This window comes from Microchirus variegatus (assembly GCF_963457635.1).
Source record: "Microchirus variegatus genome assembly, chromosome: 22".
In the NCBI taxonomy this organism is placed as follows: domain Eukaryota; kingdom Metazoa; phylum Chordata; class Actinopteri; order Pleuronectiformes; family Soleidae; genus Microchirus; species Microchirus variegatus.
The window spans coordinates 9,315,975-9,335,104 of NC_139823.1; the positions used below are offsets into that span (position 1 = coordinate 9,315,975).

General features: G+C 43.1%; 1 protein-coding gene across 3 annotated transcripts in view; it reads left to right on the forward strand.

Annotated features, from left to right (window-relative positions):
- Window positions 1-5,738: 5,738 nt before the first annotated feature.
- erbb4b (erb-b2 receptor tyrosine kinase 4b) overlaps window positions 5,739-19,130 on the forward strand; it is a gene marked incomplete at both ends in the record, with an annotated part of 268,165 nt that continues 254,773 nt past the window's right edge. For all 3 annotated transcript variants that reach the window (XM_083908815.1, XM_083908817.1, XM_083908816.1), the window contains one exon: window positions 5,739-5,817. In XM_083908815.1, the coding sequence (XP_083764941.1) occupies window positions 5,739-5,817 (79 nt within the window). The remainder of the gene's footprint in view (window positions 5,818-19,130) is intronic.

Below are 19,130 nucleotides of genomic sequence, written 5' to 3' on the forward strand. Positions count from 1 at the left end.
ATCATGGTCATAATGTAATTTTTTCTTCTTCCTGACCTTCTACACGTGTACCGATTTTCGCGCATCTATGATAATTGCGGCGTTCAGGGTGAATTTGGACAGGGGGGGCGGCACGTTTATTTGCCCCTCCCATATCTAATTTTTTAAAAAAAATTTTTCGACGTACATTCCCCAATCTTGCACATTCGTGCTTGAACCCAAATAAAAAAAAAACACTTCAAGCTTTAATAGTATAATATACACTTTTATCAATCCTAGTATTTTACCATGTGCATTAAAATACACTATCGTTTTTGTTAATGTACTGCACACCTGCAAAATGTCCGTACATACATTACATGCAGCACTGCTGGTTATAGACTACATAAAATACAATAATATTCAAAGTATAATAACATGCATGTCAGGTGTACTGCTTTAATGACAATAGGTGACTCACTATTATGGACTATGAGGAATATGCATTTACTAGTCAACGCCAACAAAAACAAAAAAGGAGAAAAAACAACAACACTCACGAGTATGAGAGCAAAACAAAACAGCCCCAAAGCATTTTAATCTCAAATGGAACAATTATTGTAACACCATCACTATATGTACGGCCAAAATCATATTTTTGGGTGTAAAAAAAAAAAAAGTTTGCTTGATTATAGCGCTCTCATAATGGTTGTCAGCATCTGCACAAAAATCAAAAACAACATTAAACATAAGGATTTTTGTTTGGACATTTATTGCTGCAGTGTGCAACCTTTGGTGATTCCTCTTGTTGTTGTTGTTGTTCTGCCTCTGTTTGCTCTTTGTGAACAGAAACCATGTGACATTATTTGTGTGCCGCGTCCTTCATCTGAAAACCGGGGTTTTGACCAAGCAATACTATCAGACCTGACCTCCTCCTCAGGCTTCTGTGTTTCCCCCCCCTCCCCTGTCGTGTGCATGTGTGTGAGTAACAGGTCGACCGTGGAGGCCTGGCTGCACACCTGAGGCTCCTCCACTCAGTTTGTCTCAATCTACCTCGGTGGTACTCGTAGCTGTGGCCAGTTTTGCCTTATTTCCTTTTTCTAGAAAGGATTTTCTTCCGTCAACATGTCAAATTACGTGTCATCTCATTTTTATCTACCCACTGTTGTGTATTAACAGCCTGTAGCCTGAGATGTCAACTGACACAGATACAATCAATGGCTGGAAATTGTCACCGCTGATGTTTGTACTTGTCATCGTGAAAACGAGAATCTGTCCCAGCCTCAGATCTGATCAAATATGAAAACATATGAATAATATTTGCACATTTTTAAATAGAGTAGCATAAAGGCTGTTTCGTGCGTTACGAGTACATATGGAACGTGTTGCCATCGTTCACAGCAATTAGAGCAGGTGATCATACAGATATTGATTTAGTTTTCCCGTCGCTTTGTAAAAAAAAAAAAAAAAAAAGACTGAAATACTCTGAGGTGTTGTGATAGTCTTTTAGCCCTTTTATTGCTTTCCTCAGACAACTTCAGTATTATCGATTCAACAAACCATTTTGTTTTGACAGTAACAAATGCCTGTAAGTGTTTGCAGCTATAGCATCGAACAAAAATGGAAATGCAATTTTAAAAAAAGGGTGGGGGAAAAAAAATCTACTTTTTCCTCAGTTTGGGAAGATAGGGGCTCACAGAGGCATGAAGGACAATGTATGCTGCTGTTTGTAATCAGAAGGACTTTTGACTTAACTGTTGTAAGTGCTGATTGTAAAGTATTTTCCTGTCAAGGCTTCATTTTATCTATTGGAGTTCCCAGTTTTTTCCCAGTACAGGTTGATGGTCATGGCATCACCTGCAAGTGTAGACAGAAGTAAGTGTGTTTAGCTTTTGCAAAAAGAATGTCTCCTTTTTGCTGGTTTTGGATCTGGTGTTTGAGAAACGACTGCATGTTTCAAACATGGTTCAATTATCTCTTGGTCATAATCAAGACTATTAAAGCTCACATAGAGTGGTCCTGTTGCACATATATGTTAGTTATGGAAGTCCACTTACATACATTAACTTGTTTTTATGGTCAAAAACCTCCTAGTTGCTGTAAACGAGACAATCTTTTCTGACGCTGTTCCACAGCCGCGATATTTCAGACATAAATCTCACCTCCAGAAGACAGACTGTGTTGTGATTGGCCAGCCAGCTTAGAGGCTTCCCAACTGTCTTGTCATTGGCCAGTACCCGGAAGTGACATATTCAGCACACCCGCTCTCAGAAGCGCAGCTCCCCCTTCTGGAACGGTGGATGCACTACTACTTATTACCAAAACATTGTTTTAACAGTGTTTAAAAATAGCTTCTTCACGACTCTCCGCCGCAGTGCCTTTTATGACTTTGACCCGGAGTCAGACCCAGAGTCAGAAGACACTGTCGCTCGTGAAACACCTCCACAACGGACGTTATTCTTCTTCTGCGGTTCAATGTACGCAACCGGATGTGCCCGGACTAGTGCCCGGAGCAGGACGATCTGCTGTTCAGGAGAACCGGTGTTTACGTAACCGGACCGGGTTTTTTCAGAGATCTTGCTGAGCCCGAAATTACAATAAAACACAGCGTTCTCAACAATGGCTGAACTGTTTGTTTTGAACCTTCAGGGCTTCGTAAACAAGGCAGTTACGCAGATACACACTAAAAAACAGCGTTGATTGGAACTTCCGGTCTAGGTCCACTTTAATAGCAGCGCCAACAAAGAAAGATTTGACCAAAACTATGTGTTGACTGTGACTTACTAAGCGAGTTCAGGACCCATATTTCAATCCTAAACTTCCTTCATCTTTGCAACATGTGGCCGGGACAGTTTATCATACTGAAGGTTTATCTAAGTGTGGGGGAGAAGTGCTGTGCTGCAGGGAGAGATTGCCTTTACTTGCACGGCACCAACAGAGCAAAACAATGTGCCGCATGATAAAAAATTGCTTCATAACTCTCACATTGTGTGTCTGGCATCATTATGAGGCACAATCGCCTCTGGAGGGCCCCCGGTTTTTATTGGCATGCCTCTTGCAGCAGCAAAGTCTCATCCATTAAACAAATCAGGGGGTTATGTATTAGATTAGCTGCACGGCAGACACCGGGGGAAGGCCGAGGAGAACACATGAAAGCTTGTCTCGTCCCTCTCTCGTAATCCCCTGGAATAAATGACCTAATTGACTGCGTTATAGGACGTTTCTGTCAGAAGGTGCCTCTTAAAGCCTAATGTGTAATGAAAACGCACAATGTTGCTAAATTTCTTTTTTTTTTTTTTTTGGTATTAAAAATGATAAACAGCAACCATTTGAGGCGTATTTAGAGCGAGGCTTCGCGCCGTCGCGTGCTGCCAGATCTCATTTTTCAATATTTCTTAATAAATTCTTGGTGTCAGTGATATTAAAAGCTCATTTAAGCTGAGAAATATTTAATAGTGCTGCTGTGTGACTCGAAGCCAATGTCACACAGAGAGTCAGGAAACTAGCTGGTGGCAGCTTGGCTTGCAAACCCCTCCCCATCCCCCCCAACTTTCCCTTTCCTACTGTGCCAGTGTGCTGGTGTGACCTATAAGGTGGGGGGAATGGACTGCCCCCCACTGGTGAAGGGTCAATACTGCAGCGGAGGTTCAAAAAGTGTCCCTCACAGTTCAGTGCACTATTCATTCTGCCACCAAGCAAAAAAAAAAAAAAAAAAATGTGTCTGACTTTCTTCAAAGTGAAAAGTGTGTGGAAGTGTTAGGTATGCGTGGCACAGGGAAGTGCAGCTCACTCTTCCACAGGATCACAGAAAGCAGGCTTCTCTGAGTGTGTGTGTGTGTGTGTGTGTGTGTGGGAGAGAGAGTGGAACGCCTCCTTATTAGAAGAATACAAAAGCCTTGAATGATCTTTGGGGATGAGTGACCAGCTTAAAGAAGAAGGATGTTTGTGGCCTGGAGTACATGATTGCTTTGGTGTCCGCTGTGATGTAATGTCCTCGCGCAGTCATTATAAACACCTGCTTTCAGAAAAGCATAAATATCGTCCCTAAAAACGACCTGGTAGTGACTGAAAGCACTGTCTGGTGCATTATAGGGGTCAAAATGTGTTTTATTTAACTGTCTTATACTCAGGTAAATACAGTTGTTCTCTGAATGTGTTCTTCATTCCTTTAGTCCATCACAAGCTCAACAATGTGTGGTTGTGAGTTCTTGTACTTGCAGCTTACTGAGGACCAGTGAGGGGTTTTAACCAACAAAGTGAGGTCATTTTTACAAAGTGGGGACATTTTGGCCGCTCCTCACTTTGTTTTCGTTTGCTTAGGTTGTAAACATGCTTTACTCCGTTTTTAAGAGAGGTTCTCAATTTGGTACAAAAAAACTGTTTTCCAGCCCTGGTGTTTCATACACATTTTGCTCTGGGGCTCCGCCTGCAGACAATTTATGGTACTTCACCCAGTAGTTATTTTTTTTTATGTCATTCATGAGGTAGATATTTGTAAATGTGTTGATTTAGAAAGTGGAAGTGCTGGTCCTCACTTTGTCAGCACTTTTACCTGGTCCTCAGTATAGAGCAAGTACAAGAATGTGTGTGTGTGTGTGTGATTTCTGCCCAGATGTGTGAGCATATTGTAACTCCAGGAGGTCTTCAACCTTCTTCTCCCATGTTTTACCCAAGTAGGGAGCAGCTGCTTCATAAAGTAATAACCTTTTGTCACATTGTTTCCTATGCTGCCGTTAACATAGTTCGTGTGTGTGTGTGTGTGTGTGTGTGTGTGTGTGTGTGTGTGTGTGTGTGTGTGTGTGTTACTGGAAGGTGACTGCTTTCAAACTATTACTAAAAGCTCAGTGTGCATAATAACTTCAATAAATACTTTTATTTGACTTTTATTTATGTCATTTACACCAGACCAACCCTGGGGCAACAATTACCCTGGATATGGAGGGATGTTGCCTGCAACAATAGTGTGCTCTTTTGAGTGAGCATAAAAAACTGGGTTGTATTTTTGAAATAATTTTCTTATTCAGATGTATGAACAAAAAAAATAAATAAGATACATTAAAAGAAAGTATAACTTTAATACTTAGATACAATGCAATGTGCGCAATTTATGTGCAGGATTAGGTTTGGTTGAGTGCGCACATCCAAAATCTGGGTAAAATCATCAGACAAGTTAAATGAGGCCACATCCACTTTCGCCAATTCCACCTCTATCTTTTCCTCGCAGTGTTTTTTTCTTCTTCTCTTCTTCACCGTGTTGAGCATGGCAGGTGCAACGGAGCCGTCACACACATTCAGTTTTTTTTTTTTTTTTTTTTTTTTGGCGTCTTCTGTGAGCCAACGGTGGCGCGCACGGAGCGTTTGCTGGTGGGCTTTGGAGTGATCGTCGGGCACCTGTGCCAATCACAGTGACTGTAGGAGGAGTTGAGGGGGATCGGAGGTGTGTCTGCAGAACGCGACTCTTCAGCTGCACACAATTGTATCCAACTCCGGGAGTAATAGTATGAGTAGTGCTTTACAGTGTTTTCAGACAACGTTTACAGTTGCGCGCATTGGAAACCCGTGTCTCGACTGCTTCTGCTTGCAGGGTCACTCGCGCACTTGAGTGGCGAGGTGGAGAAGAGTCGGACAAACTGCAAAACTTAGCCACTGAAGTCCTCAAACTCACAGAGTGAGGAGGCGCCACACGCAAACAGTTCACCCGCTGTGACTGTTCCAAGGAAGGATACGCCGCTGGACATGTGAATTTAAAGGAGATAAAAAAAAAAATGCCAAGCACAACAATGAAACCAACGACTGTCCTGTGTTGCTTCGGCTTTCTCCTGACTTCCGTCTTGTATGGGGCGAGCTCATCTCAGTCAGGTGAGTGAAAGCCGTCAGCTTTTTTCTCCCCCCCCCTCTCTCTCTCTGTGTGGAGCTGCTCAGTGCGCACGGAGCGCAGTGGCACCTCCATCCATTGAGCACACACTTTCCCGTGGATGTTCTTTTCAAGCGCGTGACAAGGCGACAGGCTGCCGTGATTTTTCACTGTCAACAATGAATCACAGTGTTGACGAAACGCCTTGAACAAGTGCGCACAGACAGGGAGGATGGCGTTATGGAGCGAGAACACACACACACGCACACACACAGGTGACACAGTCTGGACTGACTGCTGGTTGTAGCTGTGCGTACTGTGTGTTTGCACTGAATGGATCCAAGCGAACGAGCTGCTCTGTCTTTTTCATGCACAGAGCGGCACTGTTGAATTTGGAGAGAAATGATTTAATGTCCAACACACGTGTCCCTTTAGACCTCGATGTGGATAAAACACACAAGTGACAACCTCATTTTATTTTCTCTTCTCAAAAGTTCCCATCTTACATTTTCCCCCTCCTCCTGCAGAATAATTTATCTCCGGAAAAAAGAGACATCATGACCAAAATAGACTGAAATCCCCGCATCGCTGATTGTATTTAACTGCACTACAGTTTGGACGCGTTGTCTTTTCAGTGACGCACATTTGCACAGATAACTTTAAAGGTCGGAATCACCCGTTTGGAAACCGTGTGTCATTGTTGTGTCTCAGCGCAGCAGCAGCAGCACCACCTGTGCAAAGGGTGATTACCCGCTGGTGAACTTTAATCCATATGCGTTCAGTATTCGGGATAAAGGCAAAGCGGATTACCGTGAAATTACATTATTCCTCATTATATAGTGAGGCTCCCCCTTGAGGGAAGGGGGATCATGTGGTCCACAGTTTTGACAAGCAGCGCTGGTGGTGCGCACAGTGCCGTTTGCAGAGCGCAGCGGCGCTCCTTTTACGCACACGCAGGAACTTACAGCTGCGCTCAGCAAGTGATCGTGTGTGTGTGTGTGAGAGAGAGAGGGAGAGTGTTTTCAACGATGGCACTGTGAAACTGCTTTTACTACAGATTTAGAGTAAATATTAATGTTTGTGATTTGGGAATATTTAACCAAACATAGAGAACCAACATAACAACGACCAGTGTTGAAAATATCGGTCCAGTTATGTGTTTTTTTGTTGTCTCGCAGCATCTTAACTGTGCTTTGTTGGTGTCTCCTGCTTTCTCAAGACAGATTGTTTGGAGGAAAATAAACACTTGACATGTTTGCACTGCATGTCTTTTGCGCCCATGCAGGATAACACAGGTCGACGTCTGTAACCTGTGTTTAACAGGAGTGCAGCCTCACAAAGAACAGCAGGGTGATATCATTTAAGAGATGGAGAGTAGAGGAGGATGTCCTTCAGTCGTTTAAAGCTTATTGCAATGCCCTATAACAGGACGCAGTCAAATTAATTATTCCCAACGGTCGTTTCACCTTTTAAAGGACAGTTGGAATCACATTGGTTCATCTCAGTATGACCCTCATTTATGGCATATTAGAGAACATTTTGGTTTTGGATGGCAGGGTCATTTAGACAATTGAGAAAAACACATGGCACACAGTTCAGCAGGTATTGACTTAACTTTTACTTTTAGATTCAGTTTTTTGGAGCTAAAGCAAGCTGTGTTTTCTTCAGTTGGAATAACACTTAATTGTGACAGAATAAATCTAATGGAAAAGGCACCGTTCTCCTTATATGGGACTGTGTGTGTTTCAATAACCTTTCAAAATCTGATGAGGGAATGCAGCGTGAATGACAGAGATAATTCTCTCTCACACAAAGTAAAGCTCCACGTCTAATAAAATGTCTTTGGAAGTTTGGCGGAAAAAAACAAAGTCTCACGCGAAGAAGACGAGCAGCTTATGAATATCAGTGTGTGAATCTGTGTGTGTGTGGATTAAGCTCTGCCACTGAGAGGAGACTGGCATAGAAAGGCAAACTGATGGTGTGTGTGTGTGTGTTTGTCCCATGCATCTTTTTTGAGGATGCACACACAAGGACATTTTGCCTCACTCATGTTGTCAGACCTTAAAAAAAAAAAGGCTTTTTCCAAAATGAAGATTGTGTTTCAGGGGTAGGGTTTGAATTACCTTAAGGGTTCTGGTCAGGCACTTGCTTTATAAGTGTGTGTGTGTGTGTGTGTGTGAAAGAGAGAGAACCTCTACCTTCAAGCATGTTGTGTGCAACATTCTCCCACGCTGAGTGTGCCACAGTGTCCCCCACGCACGCTGCTCTTGGTGTGACTGCAGCTTTCTGCTGGATCTGGAGGACAGAAGTGATAAACGCGTACAGCTGCCAGGTCTGAACCATATGGCCGCATTCCGAAAAACTCCAGCGATATTTATGAATATTCATTTGTTTTGTACACGGGGGTAATTTCATATCACCTCCTCTGAATGCAGATGTGTGTGTGTGTGTGTGTGTGTGTTTTTTCAATTAGTATAAGATTAACGCTGCAATAGAGCTTATGGTCCTTAAACGGCCCCGTTTTTACAGCTTTAAGCGATTCATTCTGACCCCAAGGGTTGAACTGTGGAGAAATTAAAATGATAATGGAAGGAAGGTTGGTGGTTTTATTCCCTATGATAGCTCATCTTTTTTTTTTTCTCTTTTGAGGTGACAGTGCACTATAGTGTGTGGCTGATATGTGAGTTCACAGTACATCCAAATATTTACAAGGGGTCAAATGAGGCACACGGAGAGACTTGGCTCCGAAAAAGGAACCAGTGGGATGTATTATTTCTTTCCTTGTCCTCTCTCTTTTGCAGTCTCACGACTGACATTTCATGTACACTATTCATCGTTGTACTTTTTTCCTCTTCATTTCTGTAGCAATGGGGAAGAATGGTGTCTCATTTGGCGGCCCACACAGCTCCGCTTCACCACAAAGCCTTCTTATAGTCCTATCTCTGCCTTCTGTCGCCCGGTTAAAGGAGCTTTTGCTCCTCCACTGTCACCGGGCGTTTTATTGGAAGAATGGCCGTCTTTGATTAGGAGGTGATCCACTTCCATTTGTCAGAAAAAGGAATGTCTTTGTTTTCGGTTACTCCGTCTCCATCTGTGAAAGGCCACACACCCATATGGCAAAATGTATTACACCAAAATCCCCCATTCAGCTGAAATTATATAAAAACAAATGAGCACATTTGTATTTTTAACTTTAGATTATTGATCTTCCTTCCTCCCCACTGTGATAAACACATAATAATGCTCTCCATTCTATGCTGATATCCAAAAACAGAGAGAGAGAGCGAGAGAGAGAAAAAAAAAGCCAAGAGACATTAACTGCAGAAAAAGGAATTCTAACCATTTCAATTGTTTTCTCTGGATTTCAGCCTGCAGTCAGATAAAAAAAAAAATAACACACCTTCTGTTTGTGTAATCCACTCTCTGGTTTTATTGCAGACAAGTGAAAACCATTAACTTTCTTATAAATCTCCCCTCTTCTCAACAAACTGCTTTTGGACCGTTGGCATCAATAATGCATGTGGTAGCACCCATAATGCTACCCACGATTCCCTGTTGAAAAATCACTCTAATATTCCAGCAGGGACTGAAGGTGTATGAGCAGCAGTCTATGACCTTCTTGTCCCTAATGGTGTTTTTTTGTTTTTAATCCGCTGTAATATTACTTTAATATCACTTAATTACTACCATAGGGACCTTTTAAACCACCCTCATATTTAAAAAAAAAAAAAATGTATTCGATTACTACAGATTTCTTTGTCATGGGTGACATGACGACATTAAAACAACCGTTATGTTCTGAGGACACAACTGCAGACACTGTTTTCCACTTTTGACGTGTTGATGGGCTCATAACTATTGTCGGACTGTCTGCAGCCTGCAGAAATGATTGGATCATATCCTACGCGACCTTTACAAGTCGCCTCAACCCCATTTATCACCTGCATTTATAAATGCACCACACATGCACTTGCATTTTACCGTGCATCATCGTCAACTCGGGGCCGCTCTGTGTCCTTTTTGTGAAGGATGTCATAATTGGATTGGAGTGCCACCACCGGTGTTTGCTCGTGCCTAATGTGGCCAGCTGTTTATTACACATGTATTCAAAATGCAAACATGTTTGAAGCGAGGCTTATTGGATTACTGGTGGTGTTGATTAGGTTTCTTCAAAGTGGAATACTTGTTTGCTGTTCTTCTATGCTTTTATGTTTTCTCCTTTTTGCTTTTGGAGAATTGAGCGAGCTTTGTGAATGGGAATAAAAGAGAAGGAGGGAGCAAGGGAGAGAGACATGGAAATAGAAATGCTGATAGCCTCTGTGCAACGCAGGCCCTGGGCGCTGAATGCGCAGCAACCTAAGTCCTTCATTAACAAGAAGCGAGGTCCTTCCTTGATATCCTTGACAAGTTTAGACAGATTGGAGATTAAGATTTCAACAGAAATGAGTCCACTTGCAGTTTGGGGGCCACAGAGGGGAACTTGCACCACAAACAACAATAAAAACATAGCATTTTAGAGAAGCAATCTGTGCGCTGTAATAGAATTGACACAAACAACACTTAAGATGAAGTGAAATGCACAGCGGGCAACTGTCAATGAAATGCCTATTTACACAGTGCCTATTTAAAGGTTTAAGTCCACTAATGGTGAACGAGTTGGTCGGTTAACGTCGTTGGTTGTTGTGCTTTTGGCTACAGTGAGCAATGGCGTCCGAGAGAGAAAGACTGTTGTTGTTGTTGTTGTTGTTGCACGGAACGCAGTTTTAAGATAATTTGAGGCGAGAAATTGGCCATTTAGAGTGGTTTGTGTATTAAGATATGACGTATTTATAGTTTGGCAGCAACGTTGATCGGCGGTGATCAGCTCCGTCCTCTGTGGACCCCCTGTGTGCACAGTGGCCGGCACAGAGCAGCGTTACCTCGGCCTGTCCCGAGGACCAATCGCAGCCCTTGCCGTCTCCGTTGTCCCTTGACGGAGTCACGGACACATAAAAAATATTTTGTGCAGTCGGAGACGACACAGAGGGCTCTGTGTAACCTACGTAGAGCACACTACGCAGGAGTAAAAATTGGGCTTTAGCTGTTCAAAAAAGTAAAGCCCTCTTCCCTGCTATTAATGTAATTTGAGAAAGAAAATAGCTGACTCCTACCTCCTTTCTCCCTTTACAATATAGTTTATATATATTTTTAAATCACAGTGTGTCAACAGAAATCATAATAACATGTCACAGAAAATTGAAAACGGTTGCATTAACATTTTTTTTTTTTCCACTGTACACAATTTCCGTGTGACGTCTGTGCGCAATATTCTGCAAAAAAAAAAGTTTCACTTTGTTTTTTTTGTCCCCAATGGGATTCACATACTGTTCTCCACCACTGCAGAGCGGTGCGAGCGAGCCTCACACATACTCCGAGACTCACTCCCACACGCTTTACACACACGCCCACGCTCTCCTACTGCCTTCACCCTGGGCCATCACTCCGAGTAAAAAAAGCAAATGTATGAGATCCAGACTCTCTTGTAAGCCTCGGCTTTTCTTTGCTCACTAAACAACGTGGAAGTCGGCGGTCTGAAGGCATCATGTCTGTCTGTCTGTCAGTTTGGAAGAGTTCTGATCCCTTTTGTTGCCGCCGCCGCCGCCGCTGCTCTTTTCACAATAAGCCCGTCTGTCCTCCGCATCCTCTTGCAGGGATGCAGGAAGCTGTCAGACTCAAACCCTTCTGACAACCGCATTTTAAGGTTTTTTAAAATGTGGTGACAAAGAGTCTGGCAAACACGTGCATACACAGTGTATGTGTATATCTGTGCGTGTGGTGGGGGGGGGGGGATAGAGGGTGACTGACAGACTAACCATGTTTCGGGAGACTCTTTCTGCTTCAGTGTCTGCTTGTTCCTCTTCCTCCGCCCACCCTCTGTCTTCATCTGTGGCTTTGTAAGCCTCCACATAATGTGGGAGCATTCAAATGACAATGGAAATTATGGCTATTCTTTGTTAAGACACACTCATTACTGCCTAGTTCAAGAATAAGAGTCCAATGATAAGAGTTGGTTTGGCCTGCCTTTTTTTCCTCCCTGACGTGACAGCCTGACATATTGGAGTGATGTGTTTTATCCCCCCCTCCCCCCCCCCCGGTTTTTTTTTTGTGATATTTTTCTATTCCCCGTTCACAGTTAATAATGGTGGTGAATATATGAAAGGATGATAATAGCCTGACAACTTGCGCATGAAAGACTAGCTCTACCTTCAAATGAGCTTTTCATGCAGTTCTGCATGTGGGGGTGTGTGTGTGTGTGTGTGTGTGTGTGTGTGTGTGTGTGTTAAAGGGCTGATTTCTCCCGACTCCCTCCCGCTCTGTCTCTTTCCTCTTTTAGTAATCCCCTTCTAAAATATTCATAGCTAATCTGCATTTACAATGTAATTACAGACAGGCTTTGAGTGGTATCGGATATGGCCGGCAGAATAAATGCCTGAATAAATATGAAACGGCCTCAGGGCGCGCGATACGTGGCGTAAAGGTGAGAGTAAGTGAAAGAACAGAAAAGGACTTGATCAGCCGGTCAAGAGTTCGGTCTTGTCGTTTCGAAGAATGAAAGAGGCCTTATTGCCGCCCTCGCTCTGACTGTGATGAGCTCTCGCTCTCTCGTTGCACCGTATGAATGAAAGATGCCACGAAACATCCCCTCTCTCTCTCTTTTCTGTTTTTGCCCTCGCTGCTCACACCGCATTCCCGTCTTTTGGGTGCAGTTGGCCTCTGTTTAGCGGTAATGGAGCAGCATTGCCCTGTATTGCTATTCTTGCAGGTCGATTTTTCACTTGTGTTAGAGGAGAGGGTGGGGTGGGGAGGATGGCGTCCTTTTAAATGAAGCACTTGGCGTTTGTGACCTGTAATAAATGAGTTTGCAGTCAGTCATGGCAGCTGTAAGGAGACATCTGGGAGTAAGAGAGAGAGAGAGAGAGAGAGAGAGGGGGAGATATTCAGGCTTTACTGAAACAGTTTATCTATGCGCGGTTGAAAAATGGCTGCGGCGAGCTTGCTATCACTTCTGTGGAAAAAAAATGAAAGTTATACCGTAAAAAATCTTACTGCAATACCATCAATATTAATATCAAATCACTATGATCTAACCACTGGACACCATGAGAGAGGAATGTGAAATATATTGCACAACAAGCACAGTATAAACTATGGCTGAGGTGCACGAGTAAGTCTCCGTCTGAATATTCGTCAAATAGTTGTTATTCATCATGGGCGCAGATAAACAGTGGCTGCATTGATGAAAGAACCAGACGTCCATTTATCAATGCAACTCGGTGCTGAAACAATGGAAAAAGAGAGCGAGAGAGAGAGAGAGAAAAAATGAGCGATCACTTTTGATTTCCTACTTTTCATTAGATTAGACTGACATCGATTCCGAGACAAACATGAAGAACAAACACAACAATTATTCTCGCAATTATAATGAGATCTTTTATGTGTTTATTGATGATGGCAGTCCTCTTGTTTTGGTTTAAATAGTTTGACATCCTGTCCTTTCCAAAAACGATGGCAGTGGTCATGGTGTTTACACTGAAAGATCCCTTTTTGGTCGGTATTTGTTCAGAGAGATGGAGAAAGAGAGAGAGAAAGCCTCTGAAATATAGGGATCTCAGAGCCTGGTGGAGTAATTGAGTCATTAGTATTGATCAACAGCTCTTTCAAAGCCCACATTATGGTCATTTATACTCCTTCAACACAAGCCAAAGGTATATTCAAACTTCAGCTACAGATTTCATCATTTTTTTCTGTGGTTCAATAAAACTCTACAGGATTAGTAGTAGATGGTAGTTATGACAGATGATATAGTAAATTTCAATTAACTACATTTCAGCATGTTTTTTTTTCCTTTCGGAATAATTTGCTTTCCTATCCTGCATTAGTGTGGCTGTCGCTGGTGTGAGGCAGCAGTCACCTTGCAGCAGAGCAGAAATAGCGCAGCTCTCGTTCCCCGAATGTGAAGGTACATAAAGCACGAGATGAGAAGAGCAGGAAAGGCAATTGACCTTGGCTGCTTTTGGGGGGGGGCTGGCTATATAGCCATCCGGATGGATGCTACGGTTCTGCAGCGTGGCAAGGAGGGGAGGGGAGGGGAGGGGAAGAAGGGGGGCAGTGCTGAGTGTGGCAGTTACTGTTCAGTGTCGAAAAGCAGTTTTTTTTTAAATTTATGCATAAAAGTTAAGATTGAACTGTACTAAAAAAAAAAAAAAAAATGCCCTGGACATTCCTCTTTTTCCTGTCTTATTTCCAAAGCTGCTGATCAGAATGGAAAATGATTTTTTTCCCCGTTTTTTGCAGGCACTAGTGACAAGGGGCACAGAGTTTGTGATGGAATGGGTGGGCAAAAAAAGGTGTATATCAAAGGTGAAAGAAGCTGACTCTGTGCAACCAGGGTCCAAAGCCAATCCTGCCTTCTCACCCTGCTGTGCTGGACTGTTTACCTGAGACCTGAGGAGTGTTTTTTCTCAGCATGCCACCAGTGCATGTGTAAACACATAGGGGGGGGCTGGGGGTACACTGCATATCATATTGTTTTCAGTCCCCCCTGCCTTTGTTAGAAAACCTCCCTCCCACAGAGAGACATCATCCCCGATGGCAAGGTGAATAGAGTGCTGATATAAGATTATTTGCAGCAGCCAGAGTAAGAAATAAAAGGATGGGGAGGGGAGTAAAAAAAAGAGAAAAAAAATCTCTAATTTTAGCCAGAGAGGGGCAGCCTGGCAGCCTGGTGCACAGGGGGGAGAGGTGTCTTTCGTCGGGGAGAGGACATGGGTGAGTGTCTTGGGAGTCTTGGTTAAAGTGGTTGCTATCACAGGAGCTGGACGGACAATTAATCAGCAGCAGCCCAGAGGGGGAGCTGGGACTCTGACAGGGATACTTCATTCTACACACACTCTCTCTCTCTCACACACACACACAGGGACGCTCAGATCTGCTGTCAGGCTCACCCATTGCTTCTTCTTTTTAGCTTCTGTGATCACACATTGTATTGTTTCATGCTCTTCTTTTTATCCGTTTTCCCCATCTTCTCTGCTGCCACTGTCTTTTCCCTCTCCTCTCCTCTCCTCCGTGAACCTCTGTATTATCATTAACAAGTGAAGAGTTCCTATTTTGATCTGACGTCTGACTCTAAATTTCCGCGAGAGAAAGTAAATAAGGCGAGATAGGAAGGACCTGGTGGCGATCCTTCACCCTCGCTGTCCCACCCATCTTTCCCTACGTTCATCTCTTCCCCTCTGCCTTTCTATCCCCTCCACTCTCTCAACATGACTGGCAACTGAGTGATTGATGGATTCAGATTTGACATGGCCCACTTCACCCGAGGGCGATAGCAAGGACACTGGTGAGATTTAGCCAGATGCTGGGGAGAGGCAGACGGGCAAAGTAAGAGGCAAAGACAAGAGAGCTGTGCCCAATCAATACTGCTCACCATCACACCTTGCTCGGTTTTGCTGGGATGAGTAAGCTCCTCCTGAAACGGTGCACCTGTTTGTAGTTTTCCTTTGCATCACCCCGCGGCTAATTCCACTATGGCCAGACATGTTTCTTGTAGAGCACATTCACACACAGGTGCATTTTCCTCTGATGACAGGTTTAGCACACGTACAGAAGAAGTTTTCTTAGTTTCCATGAAGTTGATCATTCAGTTTCTGCTTCTCTCCATTTAAAGCTCACATAGAGTGGTCCTGTTGCGCAGGAGTTATGGAGGTTTACTTACATACATTAACTTGTTTTTATGCTCAAAAACCTCCTAGTTGCTGTAAACGAGCCGATAGAAATCTTCTTTGCTGACGCTGTTCCCCAGCCACGATATTTCAGACTCAACTCTCACACCCAGAAGACAGACTGTGTTGTGATTGGCCAGCCAGCGTAAGGGCTTTCCAACTGTCTTGTGATTGGTCAGTGCCCGGAAGTGACATATTCAGCACACCAGCTCTCAGAAGCTCAGCTCCCCCCTCTGGAGTGGTGGAAGCACTGCTACTCATTATCAAAACATTGTTTTAACAATGTTTAAAAATAGCTTCTTCACGACTCCGCTTTAAAATGTCAAAAAAAAAAGTAACTTAAAAAGTATTCAAAGTGGATGTATCAGTTTTGGAAAATGAAGGCCCTTAAAAAGTATTTAAAAAGTCATGAGGTATTACATTTATCCATAGAGTATGACTACAAATAGTATGCATGAATGTATTTATTTTCCTCCCCGTGTTTGTTAAAACAACGATCGTCTCGCGGCCGTGTGTGTACATGTGACGTTGTGCATCTTGGCGCAAAATAATATCCGAAATCCCTTAAAATATTTTGAGAAGGTCCTGAAAAAAGTCTTAAAAACATATTGGAATTAACTTCATGATTCCTGCATATACCCTGCACCAGTGTTTGATACACAGAGGTGTGATCATAAATGCACCTTTAGTGAGTCCAGTGAATACGCGTCTCCGAGCTCAGTAGAGAACTGACTGTGTGCTGCATCCCCTCCAGGGGGTCCTGGTCCTCCCAGTAAGCAAACACTCACTTGACATTGAGCCAGGCAAAGGATGAACAAGGCCTTCTGTGTGCCTCTGCTCCAAGTGCTTTGTCCTGGAGGAGGCTCCCGCTGTGGCTCCTGGCTCCCAAGCTCCACGTGACTCGCCTGGAAATGAGGGGAGCGCTTGTCTCTTGAACATGGTCTGAACATGCACGGGGGGCCTTGTCAAGTCGGACCGAGGTGAAGTCGATTTGGAAGCGGTTCCAAATGTTTACACTCTCTGACCTGTTAATTAAGAGTGAAAACACACACGCACACAAAGATCATCAGTATTTTAAAAAGAACAACCCCAAAAATGATTAAAAATTGTGCATTTCTTATTAGTGTTGAACCAAAACCAGATCTGTGCATGTCCTTGTGCCGCCAGTGCTGACTTTAATACCTTTTTATTTATAATTGCATGTGTATTTTTTTAACTCCTACTTTAAAATGCTATAATAATAAAAAATAATAAAATATAATAAAAAAAGTTTGATAAAGGAATGACCAGTCAAGGTCCGGTCAAGAATGACTATCCTTTTACCCACAGTTGTTCACAGGCCCTTTGAATTTCACCCAACCTTGGATGACCAAACACAAAGCTTAACGCATCCCTTTCTAAAAATGTAAGTAGTGCGAATGTCCTCTCACTTTCTTGAGGTAGAATTGAAGAAAGTGCAAAAGTCGATGAGGAAGGTAATGCCACCCCCTGTACCTTATCTGCCCACCTCGATGCTTCCCAGTAAATAGCCTGACTCCTTCTCTCTGTGTTGGCTTTATGTCCCAATCACTCCGTCTACACGGTGATGAGTATATTGTATACGTGTCACCCAACTGTCTCAGAGTTGTGTCGGGGGGCGATCTGAAAAAAAAAAAAAAAAAAAAAAACAACAACAAAAACAGGTACCTTCCGCTCTCCTCCTGCTCGCCCACCGACTACCACACTCGAGGCTTTTGCTCTCTGTCCGACTTGGCTGCGATGTGAAGTCAATAGGATGAATAAAACATTCCTTGAATCAGAGCCCTCTACCCTGGGAAATGTCAAACTGTCAGTATAGCTTAATGGGCAAACATGAGGCTGGTCCCAGCAGTCGGGCAGTTTATCGCAGAGCACCAGTTTGACTCTTTTGTGTCTCACACAAAAAAAAACAACAACACAATCTTCCAGTACGTTTGCTGCACCTGGTGGTCACTTGTTGACTTACCCATTTGTATCCAGATATTCGTGATTGATTGATTCTCCATTAGTACGATTTGCACGTTTGTTTAGTGTTGTAGCTCAGCAGGATTTTAAAGTGTGCTTAATTTGATTCAGTTTCCATTAGGACTTTTCCATGAGCAAACTTCCGTGCACCCGTGCTTCTGCAAACTGCTTCGGGTAATGAAATTCTCTCAGTAGCGTACGATGTGTGCATTTCATTCACCTGATCTGTGACTGAATAACAAACATTTAGCACACATAACACAACACACACACACACACACACACATCAGCCAGTGGTAGCTAACCCCTTACAGCTAATTATCTTTAAATTAGGGCTGAGGTCCAGGTTTAATTAGGCCTAGCCACGAGGAGGGTTGAAGCTCCACACTAACTCCAGCAACTTCAGCTGCCAAAGCTCATCAGCCTAATGGAGACTCAAATGTAGAGGGCCCTCGGGGGCTAGCCTGACTTTCTGCCTCACACACACACACACACACACACACACACACACACACACACACACACACACACACACACACACACACACACACACACACACATACAAAAACACTCACACACTCCTACCGAAAGACAAGTCTGATAATAGAGACACAAAAGTTAAAAGCAGGGTGTGCACAAAGTGTGCGCGACACAGGAGTTAAACTTTTTAATTGCACGATTTAAATAACTGCTCAGGTAAAAGTGAGGGTGCTGTTCATAACTGGCATTAAGATTTGACATGAATCATGTGATTACATTTACAGTGCAAAGTACACCAGTTCACCCCTGGCATTAGAATGTAAATGTAAATGTAAATGTACTTTATTTATACAGCCCTTTACAACAATCCTTTCGGTGATCCAAAGTGCTTTACAAGAAATAAATAAATAAAGAGGAAACACATAAAAGTAATTAAAAACAATAAAAACAATAAAATAGTGCAAAATAAAATAAGATAGAATCAGATAAAAGATAAGAAGACAAAAGATAAAAAGTGTCACCATACTACTCGGTATTAAAAGCCATCCTAAATAAATAGGTTTTTAGCCTTGATTTGAAGAGGCCCAGGTCAGAGATAAGACGCATCTCAACAGGGAGTTTATTCCAGAGCCTGGGAGCAGCAACAGCAAAGGCTCGATCACCCCAGTGTTTATATTTTGACCTGGGCACTTCCAGCAACATTTGGTTGTTTGACCTCAGAGCTCTACCCGGATCATGAACAGTTAAAAGCTCAGATAAATAAGATGGGGCAAGATCATGAAGAGCTTTAAAGGCAAACATTAAAAGTTTAAAATCGTTTCTAAAAGAGACTGGAAGCCAATGGAGAGAGTGTAGAACAGGGGTGATGTGCTCTCTTCTATTAGTGTTGGTTAAAAGACGGGCAGCAGCGTTTTGAACAAGTTGAAGGCGACTGAGAGAAGTCTGGGAAATGCCAATATACAGTGCATTGCAGTAGTCTAATCTGGAACTGATTAGCGCATGTATGGCTTTCTCAAGGTCGTGACGGCTTAAAAACGCTTTAACTTTGGCCAGCAGAATGGCATTAGAAGTCTCCACATCATGTTTTCACACTT